Here is a 20,407-nt window from a genome sequence, read left to right as displayed (position 1 = left end):
TTCTTAATTGTTCAATTTATTTCACCTTAGAGTTTTCTTACATACAAACTTTCTCTCCCCACTCTTTTTTTTTTTTTTAAGATTTTATTTATTTATTAGACAGACAGAATCACAAGTAGTCAGAGAGGTAGGCAGAGAGAGAGGAGGAAGCAGGCTCTCCGAGGAGCAGAGAGCCCGATATGGGGCTCGATCCCAGGATCCTGGGATCATGACCTGAGCCAAAGGCAGAGGCTTTAACCCACTGAGCCACCCAGGTGTCCCTCTCCCCACTCTTTTTCAACTTCTTGCTTTTTTCTATTCTCTCCACTTTTGGCTGTTATTGCAGGCAACTGTTTTGTTGGGGACAATTTACATCTCTTTAGTCTCTGACTGATGACTGTAAGACTGATACTAAGGGAAATATTAAGTTTTTCAATTTATTTGAAATAAAATGAAATACTCTTCTGGTAATTTCATTCATACTTCCTGAGTGCCTGCCTATGAGCTGGCACTGTTTTAAGCACTGGGCATACAGAGGAGGTTATACTTGATTTCTTTTCAAGAACCTCAACAGTTTCCTTAGATATTCAAATATCTTATGATTTATTCTTTTTCCTTGTTTGACATAGATATGCAGATTATCTGAATCTTAACCAGTAAACTCCCTCCCCTTTTCATTTGAGACTCAAACTTAGGCACCTGTAGTGAGAACTGGCTTACCCTTTTTAAAGCATTAGATTGGCATTTATGGCGCTCACTTTGAAAATAGAAGGATGCCATATAAGAAGTAATGCAATCATGCTTCCATGGGAAGTTTTTAGGCTTACAATTAAATCTGGTAATGATTTTCAAATTTTCTTTTGTACAGATATTCTTACTTATGAATGTATTCCACAATCTCTGGTGAAGGGGTAAATAACTTCTGAGGTGTCCTCTTGGTAACCCCAATTTCTTTTACCAATTGCTGGATGCCCTGAATTATTTGTTGGGTATATTTTACCCCCACTTTAATAGCATGGCAAAAGTCCTGTTGTAAAATGTTCTCCGCAGAGGCTTCCATCATCACTAAAGGGAGGAAAAAAAGATTGCCATTGAATCTTTTACCAGTATAGCATTTTTAAGCACCTTGACACAACATAAACACCACAGATCAGTTTTGCTTATTAATGGTATATCAACCGTTTAAATTTCTTTCCTTCGAATCAGCATCCTTCCAAAATGTAAACAGCAGTAAATGAATAAAGAGACCTTAATACTTGAAATTAGGTTTATAGCTTTCAATTTCGTAAAGATTTCTCACAAAAAAATGAAACAAAATAAACTATGCATACTTATTTATTAAATAAGTTTTGTGATATAATTCAAATACCATAAAATTCCATCTGCATTTTTAATACATACTTAAAATGAAATTTAAAAATATCAATAAAGTAGGAATCCAGTGAATTTTTTTTTTTAAGATTTTATTTTTATTTATTTGTCAGAGAGAGAGAGGGCAAAGGCACGCAGAGTGGCAGGCAGAGGCAGAGGGAGAAGCAGGCTCCCTGCCAAGCAAGGAGCCTGATGTGGGACTCAATCCCAGGGCACTGGGATCATGACCCGAGCCAAAGGCAGCTGCTAAATTGACTGAGTCACCCAGGCATCCCAAATGTTTTCTGTTTAACAATTATTTGATGTGACCTCCTACTCAATTCTCTCATTGTCACATTGTCTAATGCTTGCACAGGTGGGGGGAAATCTTTTGTCATGATACTGTGTCAAGTAAACCAACTAGAGGACTGTTACTACTCCCATAAAAAAGCTGCTTTTATGGTTTTGCGATAGTAAAACTCCTGTGTAAAGGAGGGAAGCGCCAAGTAGCACTTCTGGCTCCCAGTGTCACTTCCAGTAATATCTACTATTCAGGTTTGGCTTTGGTTTCTGCCAGGCAGGTTTCTGCTAGATTCCTGCCTCCTCATGTGTCATTTTTGGCCCTTCTCAATTTGTACAGTTAAACATCATGCAATGCACAGATGTGATGGTAACTATCATATTTAATATTAAAACCACATAATGTTGTCATTAAGATTTATTATTATCTAATCATCACTTGTAAAGCTTTTAGGTCTACTCTAGAATGAAAAAAATCTTTTGTGCTTTGTATTTTATATTGGAATTTCAACAGTCAGTTGAAGCTGACCTGTGAAACTAAAACAAAAGATCTAACATTGTGTCATGGAGTTCCAGAAAGAGAGTATAAAGATGGCAGGCTGAAAAGTCCTGGAAAAATAATAGCTGAAAACTCTACAAATTTGGCAGAGACATAAATGCACAGATTCAAGAAGCTGAGTAAACCCCAAACAGGGTAACCCAAGGAGAGACATATCCTAATTAAACTTTGGAAAACCAAAGACAAAAAGATCTTGAAGCCAGCCAGAGAAAAGTACCTCCTCACCCATATGGAAAAAGCAATTAAAATATTAGACTTATCATTGGAAACCATGGAGCTTGGAAGGGATTGGCATATTATATTTTAGGTGTTGAAAGAAAAGAACTGTTGACCCAAAATCCTATGTCCAGTGAAAATATTTACAGAATAAAGGAATGAAGGAATATATATTTAGGAATGAATTGAGACTCTTAGATAATTAAGAAAATTTGTTACTGGCAGACCTACCCTAAAAGTATGGCTCAAGGAAATTCTCTAAACAGAAAAAATAAAAAAAGAAACCATGGACTATCAGGAAGAAAAAGTACTGCTAAGCAAAAATGTGGGTAAATACAATATGCTTTCCATCTCCTCTTGAGTTTTCTAAATTATGTTTGATGGCTGAAGCAAAAGCAAAAATTATAACTTGGCCTACTGTGGTTCTAAATGTAGAGGAATATTGAAATGACTATATTACAAATGGAGGAGGGTAAGACAAGGTCAGGTTTCAGTACTTCATTTGAGGCGTAAAGCAGCTTTTCTGGCACAATGATACCATGATTATACTTATATTTTTCTTCTTATCAGTATTCCCATGACATCCTCCCTCACTTTTCGCAGAATTAAACTGGAGATTTTTAAAAATCCATTTGATGTATGTAAATTATGCCTCAATAAGTTGATTTAAAAGAAAATATGAAAGAAATAATATGGTAAAGAAATCAATATTCCTTAACTTTGTTTTCACTAATTAGACTTCAAAACAATTCATTTTTGAAAATACTTTAGAAGGAAATTCCTTAGTTTTTTTTAATCTATAGATCTGTGCTGTCCAATTTGGCAATTACTAGCTCCATACGGTTCTTTGCATTTAGATAAAACTGTGTAAAATTAAAAATTCAGTTCCTTGGCTACTCTAGCCACATTTCAAGTACACGGTAGCCATAATCACATATAAAACATTTACTTCATTGCAGAGTTCTACTGGACAGCATCACCATGTATACTAAAAATTTACACAAAAAAGTGCTGTCTAAATGACTGCTGTTAACCATTTTCAGTAGCTGAAGATTAAAGATTTTTTTTTAAAGATTCTATTTATTTATTTAACAGACAGAGATCACAAGTAGGCAGAGAGGCAGGAAGAGAGAGATAGGGGGACAAGCAGGCTCCCTGCTGAGCAGAAAGCCTGATGTGGGGCTCAATCTCAGGGCCCTGGGACCATGACCCGAGCTGAAGGCAGAGGCCTTAACCCACTGAACCACCCAGGTACCCCTAACGAGTTTTGAGATTAGTTGAAAACTGTGAATTCTAGATACAAATTTCTTCTTAAATAGTTACTGGTATACTGTTTCCTAAATTATATCCTAGCATAAATAGAAAGATCAGTGATATTAAGTGTACCAGTTGAAAGCAAGCAGAATGTGCAGAATGGTGCTGAAGTCATCTAGCAGCCAACCGCATGAAGAAATTATTCTTGTTTTTTAGGCTTTATTCCAAAGATTTGTTGGATTACTAAATATTTTAATAATGATATGGCAGCAATTACTTTTTTGTATTTTTCTATCCCATAAGTTCCATAGTGATGGTATTGGACTTGGGCCCAATATTAAGTTTGACACATGAACATGAAGTCAAAACAACCTTCTGATGCTTTATGCAGTCTCTAGAGTCTAATTCGTCCATCTAGAGAGCAAGAGGTAAGAAGGGCAAGCTAGAAGTTGCTCATGGGGTTTTTACAGCATGCCACAGTTGCAACAAAGATCTTCAGTGCATTCCTCCACCATCCCCATAAAATTAGAGGGCTTCAGTCTAAGGCAGGTAGAGGCTATTTATTTATGGCCATTCAGAAGCAAGTTTATTTCTGTGTCTTCATGATAACAGCAGGTATTAACAGTATGCCTATTAGGTAACTAGGTATTATGCTTGGCACTTTACAAACCCTGACTCTAATCTTCACAACAACCCTGTAAAGTAGCCAAATCAATTTACTAAGTGAAAGTAATGAGCACTATAACTTTAAGCAAAAATAAATTTCTCATGCAGACCAAGTAAACTTGAGACAGTGAACCAGTACTCTGCTCAAGGCCCTTTCTGGGATGCTCAAATATGTTAAGGGTCATCTGTTATTCATGGATTCCCCAAATCTTTGGAATGTTCTCTCCACACTGTGATAGCCTACCACAGTAAGAATCTCATCTTCTGGAGCTCGAGTCCAACAATCATTTCCTTGTTTCTCCAGTAATCAAGATTGCAGTCATGTGTTATAGTTCTGTGTGATGTAAGTGAAAGTGAAAATCGCTATATGAGGTCTTTAGTAAAGCACCTTGAAAGAGAAGATGACTTACTCAGGTGGAATACACCTTTTAGTTACTCCCCTCCTTTTTTTCCCTCTAATCTATAGGTCAGGTTAAGTTGGCCAGAGCTCCAAAAGCAAGTTCATAAGCATGAAGTTGAAGGCCACACATTGAGGAGAGCAGAGCAGAAAGCTGGAAGGAATCTAGATTTCTTAAGGTATCATGGAGCCAGGGGCATCTAGATGGCTCAGTTGGTTAAGCGTACAACTGATTATTTTAGCTCAAGTCATGATCTTACGCTCGTGAGATCAAGCCCCTGGACGGCTCCCCACTCAGCATGAAGTCTGCTTGAGATTCCTTCTGCACCTCCCCACACTGGCCCATGCATGCACACATGTGTATGTAGTCTGTAATAAATACCTTTACTGGGGCGCCTTGGGTGGCTCAGTCATTAAGCATCTGCCTTTGGCTTCAGGTCATCATCCCAGGGTCCTGGGATTGAGGCCCGCATCAGGCTCCCTGCTCACAGGGAAGCCTGCTTCTCCCTCTCCCACTCCCCCTGCTTGTGTTCCCTCTTTCACTGTCTCTGTCTAATAAATAAATAAAATCTTTAAAAAAATATATTATCTTTACAAAAAAAAAGATATCATGGAGCCACTATAATTGTCTTGGTCCCCCCGTTATTTAATTTAGCAACATGAACCCTAATTAATATGTAGATAATGTACAACTCCTCTTATATATGTTTTAACTACCATAGAGTCCTTATTCTATTTCCATCACTGACTAATATTCCAAAAGAAGCTCGCAATGTGTTTCACATGTTAACTGTACATAAAAGTACTAAAAGCTTAATAGTTTACATTTTATCAAAATATTCCCATATCAAGAGATCCCATTTCAAAAAGTCCTAGACATCAAATACCACACAGTAAAATTAACTGATAAGATCTTAATTAATCTCTCCAAGGTTACACAGTTAACTGTGTGACAGCTGCTAAGTTTCAGATACAGGTCATTGTACTGTCAAAGCCAATTCTCCTTTACGAGAACCGGGCCAATTTTCATTCATGCAGTTATGACATTTTTATTACAAGGAGTGAGGGTAACCTATGGTCAGTGCATTTCTTACAAGTTTTCTACCTTGCAGAAACAGGTCACTTTTTTCTCAAAGGACATTAAACAAGCACTGAATGATGAATTAGCTAAATTAACATATTTAAACTATTAAAACAATTTATTACCAGATTTAGAAATTCAATTTTTAGACTAGCTTATTAGTTTCAAAATAATTACCAGAATTGTCTTGGTAAATAAGGATTTTTATATATTTCAAGTAAAATTATATCACATTCTAATTTTTTTTTTTCTTTAAGATTTTATTTGTCAGAGAGAGCACACAAGCAGGGGTACAGCAGGCAGAGGGAGAAGCAGGTTCCTCACTGAGGAAGGAGCCCGATGCAGGACTCAATCCCAGGAACCTGGTATCATGACCTGAGCCAAACGCAGATGCTTAACCAACTGAGCCAGCCAAGGATATATCACATTCTGTAATTTCAGGCTGTATCGCATTCTGTAATTTCAGGTATTGTTTGATATGAAGCAAGAGCACCACCAAAATAGGACAGCAATAAAACAGAACAAAAATCTTTATGGTTAAGTGACAAGATACACATACATTGAAGAATATAAATGCATTTTTAAGAAACCAGAACTTACACTTAAAATCCAGAACAAATGTACTACTTAAATTACTTACCAATTTGACTTTTAGGTGCTCCAGCAACCACTAAATTTAAAGTACTAGAAGACATTTCTTTCCGTGTTGGATTAATAACACATTCTCCATCGATCATTCCTATTCTCACTGCCCCTAAAATACATCAAAATACTGGCAGTTGTGTAATAAAAAGTCTGTTTTCAAGACACTATCCCAGTGATAGCTTTGATCCCTATCTTTAATTGTGACTACAATAAAATCCATATTTTTACTATGGTTTTTAAGGCCCATAGAACATCCTACCTCACCCTACCTAGCCTCACTAGACACTGTGCTGCTGAGATACATTAGTTTTTCCATACTTCTGTGATTATGCTCGTGTTCTTTTCCCAAGCTAGACTATACTTTTTCCAAGGCAAATGCTTACCATTTGATCCTACTAAGGTTCAATTTAATATTGAGTACTCTGAGAAGCCCTCCTTGACAACATGATTTCAAAGACTAAACATACCTTTCTCTATCATTTTTACTATAGCTTTATAATACTGTTCATAAATAATTATTTGTTTGTTTCCCCTACTTACACTGAAAGCAAGAACTATTCCTAGACTGCCTTTCTTCCTTCAGTTCTTAACTTAGTATCTGATATTTAGGATATTCAGAAGTTACTTGATGAATCATTTTTATATTTCATGATTACAATTTGTAAGAGATGTAAGTTATAAACATATTTGTTTTATCCTGAAAGACCATATACTATAACAATTTCCTATCCCCACCCCCCCACACCAAAAGTCCTCAAACAGAGAGACAATTAAGAAGTCAAAGTATCTAGGAACATAAAGTCTCTAACACCATAACATTTTGCTATCAAAAACAAAACCTAAGGCAAAAATGAAAATATCTCGAGCTGAAAGGAGTCTTAGAATATCATCTAATTAAACTCCCTATGAGATAATAAGTCAGAGCTAATTAATCTATGCTCTTGCTATAGCATGCTCACTAGTATTTCAAGAAAAAACATAATGTTTTTTATTTTCAAATCTTAACTTACCAATAGGTCCATTCCAAGGAATATCTGATAATGAGAGAGCTACAGAAGCTTAAAAAAAAAGGAAAAAAAAAAAAAAGAACTGAAGTAAAAAGATTTAATTCCTTTAAAACGACCATGATAATTTTAATCTTGATTTGTATACTTACCACCATTAATTGCTAAAATATCAGGTTCATTAACACCATCTACTGCCAACAGATTACAAAGTACCTGGTACAAGGGAAAAAATTCAGAGTACTTAAAAAAAATCTACTTGATTTAGGAGGACTATCATTTTGGCTAAATCTTGGTCTAACATAAAGGAGCCCTATGTGTTTAAAAGCATATGCTTTGTAGTCAAACCCCTTATTTCTGGCTATCATTTAACTAAATACATGCTTGACTATGGCAAATTACTTAAGCCTCAAAAGTTTCTCATTTTTAAAAGGGAAAAATAATAGCATTTTCTTAAAAGGTTTTCTGAAAATTATAGGAAATAATATTTGTAAAGCATTTACAATACTGGGCATGTTGAAAATATTCAGTAAATGTTAGCTATTTCTATTACATAAAAAATATTGTTTTCTGCTCAGCATATAGAAAACAAAATGATGAATTCCTTTATACTGCAATAATATGCCTATGTCATGTACTTAAGAAAACAACTTACTAAAAAAAGAAAAAAAAACTACTGGAGGCAGTGACATCCTTGCAAAGGCGTATCTGCAAAGCATATTTATTTTTATGAAACAAGTAGAAGTTCATTAAAGCATATGGGTCATTATTCTGAAAGAGAATAATATTCACAAAAATACCAAAATATAATAAAGTAGAAGTTTAGAGGACCCAGTAAAATAGGTAGTAAAGACTAGTTTGTATCAATTGTCCTAGCCTCTGACACTAATATGACAACAGGTCCCAGAAGGGTCTGTCCCCTCCTTCCTCAATTACTCTAAACTTTAAAAATCACCAGTTTGTTTCCTGCCTCTGGGCTTTTGTGCTTCCCATTCCATCTGCTCAGAATGTTTCCCCCACACTCGTAGGTTGGCTAACTCCTACTCATAATTCAGGTATCAACTCAAAATGACACTGAATAAGTATTAATTTTTAAAATTATTAATGTTTTAAAAAATTAGCTTAATATAAAATAGCATTACCAAAAATTCTTATTTTGTGTTCTAATGTTTAGCCTAGGAAGTATTATAGAAATTCATTAATTTTTTATTGATTTAGAAACAAATAAACCGAAAGCAGAATATACCTGTGTATCATAAAAGTAACCAGCTGGAAAGAGAGGTCTAATTGAACGATCTGCCAAAAGAAAAAAAGAAAAGACACTAAATAGTACTGACAAGAGTTGCTTTACAGTTTATTTTTTCTCCTATTAAACATCAGGCTGAAAAATAATATAGCTAGCTGTTCAGTATATTAAAAAAAAATTTCCTTGGGCTGATTTGCTGAAGGGGTCATAGATAAATGTCAATGATTCAATTAATGTATATCCTGTCCTAGTAACAAAAAACTAGCAGGGCACAACAAACAAGTCTAAAACTCGGGAGCAATTTTTCATCCTGGTTCCATAGGCATTAGTTACATATATAAGCCAAGTAAAGAGACTTAAGACCAGCAAGAGACCAAAAGAAATCTTTCCTTGGTATTTTATGTCTGAAAAATGCATATAAATTTACACAAAGTAACCATTTCTTTATAGAAGAGCTATAAACTCAAATGATCCCACAATATTAAGGATGTCAAAGATTTGAAAGATTATGGGCCTTATTTCAGTAGTTGATGAATATAATGCTTTCAAAATTTACTGCGATGAATATGAAAATGAATACTAGGGATAGACTGAACTGAACAGTAGGGGCAAGAGCCACAGAGTTTATATGCTCAATAAAGATTCATTCATTTCATTGACATATATTTATTGAATGCCTATTCTGTGTCAGGTAGTATAACAAGTACCCAGGATTCAGTAGTGAATAAACAGTTTTTTCTTTGCTGGAGCCCATATCTGAGTGAGGGGATACAAAAAGTAAATAATCTCAGGTAGTGTTAATGTAATGGAAGAAAATTTAAGAGAACTGTAAATATAGATAGAAGAAATACTAACACAGGTGTAACAGAGTTAATGCCTCTATCTTACTATCTTACCTATTACTCGACTTGTAAGAATTTCTTTATCAGAAGATCCAATCTCTCTTCTGAGATAGTTTGTGGGAATTCTACCTGCTGCAGCAGCCTTCTGTCTATAGTCAACCTGAGATAGTATGAAAAAAAAAAAAAAAAGAAGTTCATTTGACTCCTTTTTATGGCAACAAACTATTCCCCAAGAACCACTGTATATGTACTAATTATCCTGAGGTTGCTAACAACATGGTCCAGATTAAGAAATAAGGATATTTTATTTACTTTTAGCATTTCATATCTCTTTGCGAAGGGAAAACTGTGATAGAAATATTTCAGTAAACTGATTTTTAAAAAATCTTCCACTTAGCAGTAAACTACATAGCCTTATTATTGCCCACAGTGGCTTATTCTGGTCAAATAAAACATTCCCTTTTTTGTATCAACTCTGTTACATAAAATTGCATTTCTGTTTTCATAACAGAAAAGAGCCATAAACTCCTAAAGCACTCCTTTCTTCTCACCAAACATATACTTGCAAACTCATACTGAAGGGAAACCTATGAGAGCAATGAATTCACTGCTATTCAACATCAAAATCTTCATGCATTTCACTGTTCTTATCAACCTGGCCATTTCAAAGCAGCTAACAACTAATATGAGAATTGATTATGAAGCAGTCAGTCTAAATTCTTTTAATGACTCAAACTACAAAAGAAAATCCTTTGTTGTATGAAGTTTACACTGTGTATTCGTTAGACATTAGACAAAAATATTACAAATTCTACATTTATGCCATATTACTGTTCAGATAAATCAACAAATACTTACCACCAAAGGCATGAACTGGGAAGGTGAAGGTTTTGTTTTACTGACCGCTGTGACCATCACCGCAGTGTCACCTGACTTAAACATAAATAACAACACGGGCAAATTCCTTAAAAAACAGACATTAACATCTAAGTAGTGAGTGAGTGAATCCTTGCTCCAGTTAAATACAAGGGAAGAGAACTGTTATTCCATGAACACAATTAAAATGAAAATAATTCATCACTAGTCAAATCTTGATCCCTTCTACGAGATCAAGAAAAGGCTTACTAATATGCTTAGTCACAAGCAATCGTATTTTCTACTACTTAAGAAGAAATTTCGGCTACGTACAAAGAAAAATTTCTCACTTATCACAATTAAAGAAAATAGTAAAATCACTTTCTCTAGAGTAGTATTACAGAATTTATTATCAGAACAAAACAGAAGCCCAAGTTTCAAACATATCTTAAGTCACTTAGTAAATCCAGCCCCCTGACTCCCTGGTTCTCTGGAATGGTTCTGAAACCAGAAATGGCTTACAGTACCACAATTCTAATAAGTGACATGATGTTGTAAAGATAGTCAGGAGCGGTCTCCATAAGCATTTTAAGATGAAAATTTAAAAATCTGGACTTTTTACCTGTACTACCGCAGAGCCATCTGCAAATCTGGCCAGCTTTCCAGAGGATATTTCTAGTTTTCTGTTTAAAAATAAAAATTCATTACAAAAGGACTTAGGTCATCAATACAAATCGCAGTTCAGTATAAAATAATCAAAGATTCTAACAGAAAAACCAAGCCACCCAGGCCCCCACCCAGCAAAAAACAAGTTAAAAAAGGGATAGAGTTCACAATTGTTATTAAAAGTACCAGGGAATTTAAGAGCTACTTAAGGAAAAATAAAGAAGGCACAGGAGAAATCTGAATGAAAGATAAAATACTTTGGGGGTAGAGAAGTTGTTCTTAAATATTAATACCCATTTATAACCTTCATTTAGTCTCTCATCCCTTGTTGATAAAAGTAGCCTTTTGACAGACAAATAAGATCATTTCTCTACTTAAAATCCTTTGAAGTATCCCTAGTACTTTCAGGACAAAATATAAATTCCCAAATATTGCCTGCAAAGACATTCATGTTCAACAATGGTGCCAAGACAAGTCAGTGGGGTGGAGGTGGGGAAGAACAGCCTTTACAACCAGTGGTGCTGAGACAACTAGGTATCCATATGCAGACAAGTTAATAAAGTTGGATCTCCTTCCTCATACTATAAATAAAAATTAATTCAAAATGTAGTATGAACCTAAATGTAAGAGCTAGGAAAACACATAGGAGTAAAGATTCTTAGGAAAACACATAGGAGTAAATCTTCATAAACTTGGGTTAGACAATGCCTTATATATGACATCAAATGCACAAGTGACAGAAGAAAAAATAAATTGTCCTTTACCAAAATTAAAAATTTCCTTGGTTCAAGGGATATCAAGAAAGTGAAAGAAAACCCACAGAATAAAAGAAAATATTTGCAAATCACATATCTAACAAGGGACTTGTATCTAGAATATGTAAAGAATACTTATAACCAAATAAAAACACCAACCTAATTTTAAAATTGGTGAAGGATTTGAATAGAAGTCTATATACAAAGAAAATTTACTAAATATCCAATTAAGTACATGAAAATATGCTCATGTACATAGGGAAATGCAAATCAAAACCATAATGTGATATTACTTCACATCTACTATGATGTGTAGTAAAACAGATCATTAACAAGTGTTGGTGAGGCTATGGAGAAACTAGAACCCTCATACAGTATTTGTGGAAATATAAAATAGTACATCTCCCTTGCGAAATAATCTGGCAGTTCCTTAGTAGGTTAAACACGTAAGTTGCCAAATGATCCAGCAATTCTCCTCCAAAGCAAATGCCAAGAGAAATTAAAACTTTTTATGTCCATGCAAAAATTTGCATAGGAACATTCATAGCCACAGCATTATTCATATGGCTCCCAAATGGAAACAATCAAAATGTATATCCACTAATGAATGAACAAAAAAAATGTGGTCTCAGTGCATACAATGGAATATTATTAAGCCATTTAAAAAATGGAAGTATTGGGGTACCTAGATGGCTCAGTTGGTTCAGTGTCCAACTCTTGGTTTCCACTCAGGTTGTGATCTCATGAGTCATGGGATCAAGCCCTCTCAACCCCCTCCCCCAAATCAGGCACCTCACTCAACAGGCAGTCTGCTTGAAAGATACTCTCCCTCTCCCCCTCCCCGACTCTTGTGTTTTATCTCTCCCTCTCTCTAAAAATAAATAAATCTTCAAAAAAAAAATGCAGTATTGCTATGTGTTACAACATGGATATAGCTTACAAACATAGTAACTGGGGACACCTGGGTGGCTTAGCCATTTAAGCATCTGCCTTTGGCTCAGGTCAAGATCCCAGGGTCCTGAGATCAAGTCCCACATAGGGTTCTTTGGTCAGCAGGGAGGCTGCGTCTCCCTCTGCCTCTGCCTCTCACACCTGCTTGTGCTCTCTCTCAATCTCTGGCAAATAAATAAACAAAATCTTAAAAAAAAAAAAAAAAAGAATTTTCAAACCTTTAAAAAAAAAAACATAATAAATGAAAGAAGACAGTCACAGGAGACCAAACACCATTGATTCTATTTTATGAAATGCTCACAAGGGGCAAATCCATAGAGACAAAAATTCTCTAGATTAGTGGCTGCCTGGGGCTATGGAGATAGGGGAGAAATGGGAAGTTACTGCTAATGGGCCTTAGATTTCTTTTGGGGGTGATGAAAACGTCCTAAAATTGATTGTGGTGATGGCTGCAACACTGTGAATAGTACATTTTAAATGGGTAAATTGTACAGTATGGAAATTATATATTAACAAAGTGGTCTTTATAGATATTAAATAGGTGGTATTATCAGCCTTATTCCCCAGCTTCTGCAGAGTACAAAAAGAGGTTACTTAAGGCTTGAAACAGATCAGCAAAATTTGTTAAAGAAACAAAAATTCATAAGAGTTTTGTGAAGCCAAACCAACTCAGTGACTCCTGAAGATACCGAGAAAGATGTTCTGTCCTATGAAGCCTGCTTCAGAAACATTCTATCGTGGTCCAGTGCTGAATACACATACATACACACATACGCACATGCTAATGCCCTGCCCACCCTCTCCTTCATATGCAAAAGAGATAAAGAGATAACTCAATATTTCTACCCATTAAACACTTCTGTCAGAAGCCTTAGTTCATGAAAAGCATATTTATCTATTCAGATAGACTCATTTTGTTAAAATTGAAAGCAAAAAAAAAAAGCATGTATACTTGTACTCAATCATAACTTTGAAAAATTGATTTTAACCACAAGAAATATCTGAGAAATTCTAGATGGATTTCTGTTACTGTTCAACACAGATGTTGTGATGACAGCCTACAATAAAAACGGGTCTACCCTGATAGATGGAATGAGGAAGTGCAGAGATAAGGCTTGAGCTGGCATAGTATGTGGAGGGAATGAGATGCTCAGAGCCAGTCACATAGTGTAGACTCAAGCGAAGTCCCACCAACCTATAGCTAAAATCAGTATCAAGGTTTTATGTGTAAAATGTAAATTTGCGGTCTTGAAATTTTGTTTACTCTGGAGTAAGAATATGCTACCAGTACTTCTCAAGACCTAACAGGAATTGGCATTTCATCCAAAAATGTAAATTCTGAGTGATTCCCGTGAAAGAAAGGGGAGTATTCTCTAAAGTAAATTGACGTGACCCCAAAACCGTGAAGAGGAGCTATGAAAGCTCTAGTTCTATTCCATTAATGGGGATCTGGACCCAGAATTTTTGAGATTGCCCACAGTGGCATATTCTTTTGCATATCCTCAGTGATAATAAGTCTTTATTCTTTAATGGAGATATAATTTGTACAGGGGACCAAAAGAAGGCAGTAGAGAACAGAGGTTAAGAACATGGGTTCTTTCTGAATAATGGTAAGCATCACTGGAATAAAATACTTCAGTCTGCAAATGACATATATCACTTTTTATTAGGTTCCACTGGTGAACAGCAGTCACATGGCCCCACCTATGCAGGGACCAGCAGTGTACCAAAGAGAGCACACATACTCACAAAGCTTGAGGCAAGGAGTACGTGACCCACTCCTCTGCTAAGCAGCCCTTCCCAATTTTATCAGCAGGCAGAGAAGTGAAGCTGAGGAAACACTGTTAAGCTTCTACAGCTGACCTATTTACAGTGGGAACTGATTGAACCAGTGAGAAAAACAAATAGGCCTGCAGTACCCCTAGATATTCTCATACATGTACACTTCCATTTATATGCTTATTCAAACAACACTTGGATTTATATATTTATTCAAACACCACATTCTCCTGCCTTCTTTGTTCCCTTTGTTGAGTCTACTCAGTGTCTTCAGTAGGGTTCCTAGCGCACCCACCAGATAGTCCTATGGTCCTAACTTGGTGATTGCCCTGATTTGAACTGTTTTTCTCCCAGGTGTATACAATTTATATTACACAGAGAACCAGGTGGTTACTTTTCATTATATCTCATGATCTCAGCTGGTGTTAACTGACCTATGTAACTTTTCCTGTTCATGCACTTTTAGTTCTGTTTTTGGTGCAAACTTACTACTTTTATATATATTGATTTTACCTCTTATCAATTTACTCTTCAGTATTTTACATGTAAAATATCTCCAGATACAGACACGATTGATAACACACAGGCCTTTGGGTGGCTACGGAAGCAGATTTCTGAGCCTTTTAAAATGTTGAGCCATGTGAATGTTTACCTAATGTGAATGAATAACTAATACAAAAAAATACTTGAAAACATTAAATAAAAAGGATTAAGATGAGTAGTGAGATTCTATTGGTGGGAAGAAGGGTGGGAAAAACGTGGAAAAACGATGAGAAGTTTGAACAGAGTCAGCTGCCACAGGAAGTACAACTCCAGGGAGAGAGATGTTCTAAAAAAACATTTTTAGAAACATCTGTAGAAGGGCGCCAGTGGGTTAAGCCGCTGCCTTCGGCTCGGGTCATGATCTCAGGGTCCTGGGATCGAGCCCTGCATCGGGCTCTCTGCTCTGTGGAGAGCCTGCTTCCTCCTCTCTCTGCCTGCCTCCCTGCCTGCTTGTGATCTCTCTCTCTGTCAAATAAACAATAAAATCTTAAAAAAAAAAAAAAAAAGAAACATCTGTAGAATGTAACTGTAGAATCCAACTTCCAATGAAAAAATTTAGTACAACAACAACAACAACAAACAAACAAAACCCCCAAATATCTTTAGGATTCAGCCTCTGCCTGTCACTTGGCCTTTCTTTGATGCTAAATTCACATTTCACCTATTGCTTCATACACAGTGAGTTATTTGTAGTTACTCAAAAGCACTGTCACCTGCCTGTAATTGCACTTCCACTTTCTCCTTGCTAATTCCTTCTCCTCCCCCTTCAAGATTCACCTCCCATGACAAGATTTAGGGTGGGATAGAAATGCCTTTGTGCTCCTTTGGCACCCCATTCACACCTCTCTCACAGTGATTTTCCTAGCAGCTGTGTTTATCTTACTCCCTATCAGAATCTGTATGTACAGTGCCCTGTACACAGCAGATGCTCAATAAAAGCTTGTTGAACTGAAAATTAAACAGTTGCCTCAAAGGCTACTCTGAGTATTAAGTACAGCATTTGAAAAACACAATAGTGTATAGTTTCCTAAAGCGCTGTATATAATACACATGGTAACGAGTATAAAGTGAATGGCATATAGTAGTCAAATTCAATAAATGTTGCAAAAAAAAAAAAAAAAACACCTAATACAAAGAGGAAAGAATTGATTTACCCAGAAGGTATGATATGTAGGAATCTAGTTGTTGCAACATATGACACAGGTTCAAGAACTAACTACAAGAGATCCAGGTTTACTGATAAATGAAATATTTAAAGTAGATTATGGAAAATTTGGGAAGCAGGGGCTACTACCATTGCTTTGAGTCTGTTAAAAAAAAAGTCTGTTTATTGCACAGCAGGTGTTTGTTCTGAGGCATTTATTCAAAGAATGATACGTTACTGAAAAATGGAAGAGAGATTTTCTCCCTCAAAAAATCAGAATCAGAGGGGCACCTGGGTGGTTCAGTGGGTTAAACTGCTGCCTTCGGCTCGGGTCATGATCTAATGGTCCTGGGATCGAGTCCCGAGTCGGGCTCTCTGCTCAGCAGGGAGCCTGCTTCCCTCTCTCTCTCTCTGCCTGCCTCTCTGCCTGCTTGTGATCTCTCTCTGTCAAATAAATAAATAAAATCTTTAAAAAAAAAAAATCAGAATCAGAGAATGCCAGAGGTGGAAAGAGCCTTAGAGGTCATCTAGTCTGGGGATCAACAAAGTATATAGCCTGTTTCTGTACAGACTTTCAGCTATTTCTTTCTTTTCTTTTTTACATTTTTAAAGAGTTTGTAAACATACACCAATATATGACAATATGCAGCACACAAAGCCTAAAGTATTTACATCTGGCCCCTGACAGAAAAAATTGACCCTTGACCTAGGCCAGTCTCATTTTGTGACAAAAAAGTAACTTGTTCAGGATCAGTCATTCAGTAAGTTAGGAAGACCTGTAATCAGTGGCAGATTTTTGGGTTTTGTACACACAGGGTCAAAGATTTTAAAGTACCTATGAAAAATGTAGATATATAAAGTAAGCATTAGCAATTTCATTTACTCTAAAAATCTGTTTTTAAAAAGTGATTTTTTTTTTTTTTAAAGATTTTATTTCTTTGTCAGAGAAAGAGGCAGCACTGGAGCACAGGCAAGGGGAGCAGCAGGTTCCTCCTACTCCCCCACCCACCCAGCAAGGAGAATGCGAGGATCCTGGGATCATGACCTGACTGAGGGGAAGGCAGACGCTTAACCGACTGAGCCACCCAGGGGTCCCTAAAAAGAGATTTTAGACATGAATTATGGCAAACGGACTCATGGAAAAAGTATGCGCTTGGAGAGAAGCAAAATCCACATAGTCTCAAAGTAGGTGACTCTGAGAAAGCTAACCTTTTTGAGCTTCTGTTTGAACCATGAAATGAGGTAAAAGCACCTTTACTGCAGGTTTAAAAAGCGTGTATCATGTAACTAGCGTTCAATAAATTGAAGTTTTCCTTTCCTTCCTACCCAGGGTCATACTGACCATGCATTTACGGAATAAATTGGATTTGATGACGCACGCATCCACTGTCAACTCCATATCCTGAAGTGAAATGTTTCCCACTACAGAGTCCGAGTCTTCGCAAATAAAGGCGACGAAAGTCAGGTGGACTGACTCAGCTGGAGAAAGGAGCCGGAAAGGGGTAAAAGGGAGGACCGAGAAGCAAAGGACACGAGGCTGAAACAGTGCGGGAAGGAGAATGGTGCCAGGAGACATACACCAAATCCCGAAAGACATACCCTAAATCCAAAAAAGCCAGAAATCTGGCATTTAGGTTTGGGGTAAAGAGGGGTAAATGAGACCCGCGCTGCCAGATTCCTAGGCTGGGAAATCAATGTACCTCGGGCTGCCTGGACGGGACGCCTTGTTAAAGGGCACAGGACGCACGTTGTTCCTTACCTGCTGCCTAAATCCACAGCCACGGATCGGAACCTCGCGCCACCCCACAGAGCTCGCACCTGTAGCGGGGTGAGCGTCCGATCCCGCCCTGGCAGACGAGAGGGACCATCGCAAAGCGGCCGAAGTCGGAGGCACGAGCAGCAATGCCTGCAGGCCGCCATGACACCCGGCACACGATCACCCCGGGCTGTACCCTGATTGGCTCACTCTGACGGTGGGGCGGAGCCTGATGCAGTTTCGTTTCCGTGGTGCCGGGCTTGGGGAACTCCGGGGAAGCGGATACCTTCGTCGCTTTCTACGAAGACTAGAGAGGGTCAAAACTATCCGAACACAATTGTGACAACTTCTCTTTCCTGTTTAAGAAGTACCTGCCAGTGAAAGGCAATTGGAAAATTAATGCCTTTTGTGTATGTGTGTGCTATCGTAATTTAAAAGAAAGTCCCAGAATGATGCAAATGTTGAACAAGTAGAGTAAATATAGTAGTGATAGAAGTCATTAGACAAAATATTATTATTTGGCTTCCGTGAACTGAGAATTAGAGGAGAATTTGTGTAGTGGACCATGGAAAGAGATCTCTCTCTTCTCTCCTCTGCCTTGATTTTTATTTTATAAATTTCACACAAATAGTACAGCAAAGGTTTATGTTAATTTATTTCTAGTAAGTTAATTTCACTTCTTAATGACCTATATCATCATTTTAGATCTTTGACATCATTTGTTATTCATCTTCCTCTCTATTGTTAGTATTCAGCAACTCATTTCTCTGCCCCTTTTGATCAAGTGTCGTTATTTTTTAAACCAACTCTTATTAAATGCAAAATGCCAGCTACTATTTAAAAGAAATGTTTTGGAAAAATGAAGAAAAGTAGTTTTTGGAATTTGAATTGGATAAATTTTCAGGTAGTAAATCTTTTATACCCCTTTTAATCCTGTTAGAACATCTTCATATGGTTCCTTGAATGAATCAATGATAATTTTTTTTTTATTATGTGGGTCCTATTTCTCTTTTAAGATCATAACCTCCTTCATTCAAAGAAATCCAAACAACAATATCCAACATACACTCAAACATGGTTTTAAGAACTAAAAATGTTGAACTTCAAACAGACAAATGATTTAGTAGCAAAGCAGTTCCCTTGGTTTTCATGAGATATTAATACTTATTTGGAATGTCCATGTCAATAGAAGGAATTATTACTAACACTGCTAGGGATACTTAGTAATAAGTTTTTTTTTCCCTCTTCCTCTACATTTGACTTCACCGCCGTTACTACAGTGTTTTCTAGACCAATCTATTGAAATCTGTACTAATGACAAATCTATCATAATCTACTTGCCATAATACAACATGGCTTTGGATTTATAAAGCACTTAAGTACTATTTAATCACTTCAATCAGGTGGTATTGCCTAATAGTTAAGAGCATAAACTTGAAGTTAGTCTTGAGTCGTCCCAATCTTAGCTCTGCCCATTTTCTAGTTGTCTGACCCTACCTCTCTAAGCCTCAGTTTCCTCATTTGTAGAAATGGATACCAATATGAATCTCATAGGGTTTTTGTAAAGATTAAATGTGACAAATGATGTAAGATGTTTATCACAGTACCTGCCAACATTGTCAGCCTCAATAAATGGCAGATTCAGCTTTGACTAGACTTTCCTTAATTTTCCCTCTAGTTTCCTGTTTGAAATACTGAAAAACCCTCTTTGCTGTAGAGCCCCATGAATCTGTTACGCTTTCATCCCTCTGGAAATACTGAGAAGCAGTATTTACACATTAAGTCCACTTATTTCCTCACACCAACCCCAAATAATTGATATGGTAATAATTATTTAATAAATTTAAAGGTGATGTGCATGTTGAAATTTATTATTAGGTGGTCATAAGGATGATCCAGACCTATATTAAGACCTATATTATATCCACACCTATATTAAGTGTGGTGTCTCTCTTAATGTGGGACAATGATCAGTTGGAAGTCAGTGACGGGGGGTGATAAAAGGATTCACCCAAGCCAGAACCTGAGAGATAGAAGTTTAGTGACTACACTGCAACAGCAGAATGAGCAGGACAGCAAAGAAGAGACTGTCTGCAAAGAGGCAGTGGGTGGAGGCTGTTTTTAAAGGGGGAAGGTGAGGTGTGCAACTTAGGGAATTTTCTCTTTTTTGGTGACTATGCCTGGTTGTAAGTAGCCCATTGGTTATTAGGGCCAATGGATATTTTTGTGTGGTTTGGCTGGTCAGCCTGTCTGTATTCAGTGAGAGGTTGCTCCAGGCCCTTTCTACATTCTGTTGCTCACCCTGTTTGCCTAAAAGCAGACTCTACATTAAGCATTTTAAGATTAACAGAGAAACAGAAGTATAAAAAGTTTAAATTCTTGTGGTTGTGTGATAGGAAAACTGAATGACTCCATAAAA

General features: G+C 36.7%; 1 protein-coding gene and 1 long non-coding RNA gene across 4 annotated transcripts in view; one reads left to right on the top strand and one right to left on the bottom strand.

The window, feature by feature from the left end:
* Positions 1-18,169, bottom strand: part of PNPT1 (polyribonucleotide nucleotidyltransferase 1) — a 47,370-nt gene extending 29,201 nt beyond the window's left edge. The window contains exons 1-9 of one of the 2 annotated variants that reach the window (XM_082743579.1): positions 17,992-18,169; positions 11,017-11,077; positions 10,398-10,472; positions 9,594-9,699; positions 8,698-8,747; positions 7,604-7,667; positions 7,458-7,505; positions 6,443-6,556; positions 858-1,044 (exon numbers count right to left, since the gene is read on the bottom strand). In XM_082743579.1, the coding sequence (XP_082599705.1) occupies positions 858-1,044; positions 6,443-6,556; positions 7,458-7,505; positions 7,604-7,667; positions 8,698-8,747; positions 9,594-9,699; positions 10,398-10,472; positions 11,017-11,077; positions 17,992-18,152 (866 nt within the window). In that variant the 5' untranslated portion in view covers positions 18,153-18,169. The remainder of the gene's footprint in view (positions 1-857; positions 1,045-6,442; positions 6,557-7,457; positions 7,506-7,603; positions 7,668-8,697; positions 8,748-9,593; positions 9,700-10,397; positions 10,473-11,016; positions 11,078-17,991) is intronic. The other variant, XM_082743580.1, reaches the window with a different exon arrangement.
* The window catches only part of LOC309870964, a 56,939-nt gene extending 37,094 nt beyond the window's left edge, over positions 1-19,845 (top strand). The window contains exons 6-7 of one of the 2 annotated variants that reach the window (XR_014314893.1): positions 17,160-17,417; positions 17,563-19,845. This is a non-coding gene — a long non-coding RNA (uncharacterized lncRNA). The remainder of the gene's footprint in view (positions 1-17,159; positions 17,418-17,562) is intronic. The other variant, XR_014314894.1, reaches the window with a different exon arrangement.
* The last annotated feature ends 562 nt before the right edge of the window (positions 19,846-20,407 follow it).

The sequence above is a fragment of the Mustela nivalis genome, assembly GCF_964662115.1.
Source record: "Mustela nivalis genome assembly, chromosome: 8".
Taxonomy (NCBI): Eukaryota; Metazoa; Chordata; class Mammalia; order Carnivora; family Mustelidae; genus Mustela; species Mustela nivalis.
This window is presented reverse-complemented; position numbering and strand designations above follow the sequence as displayed.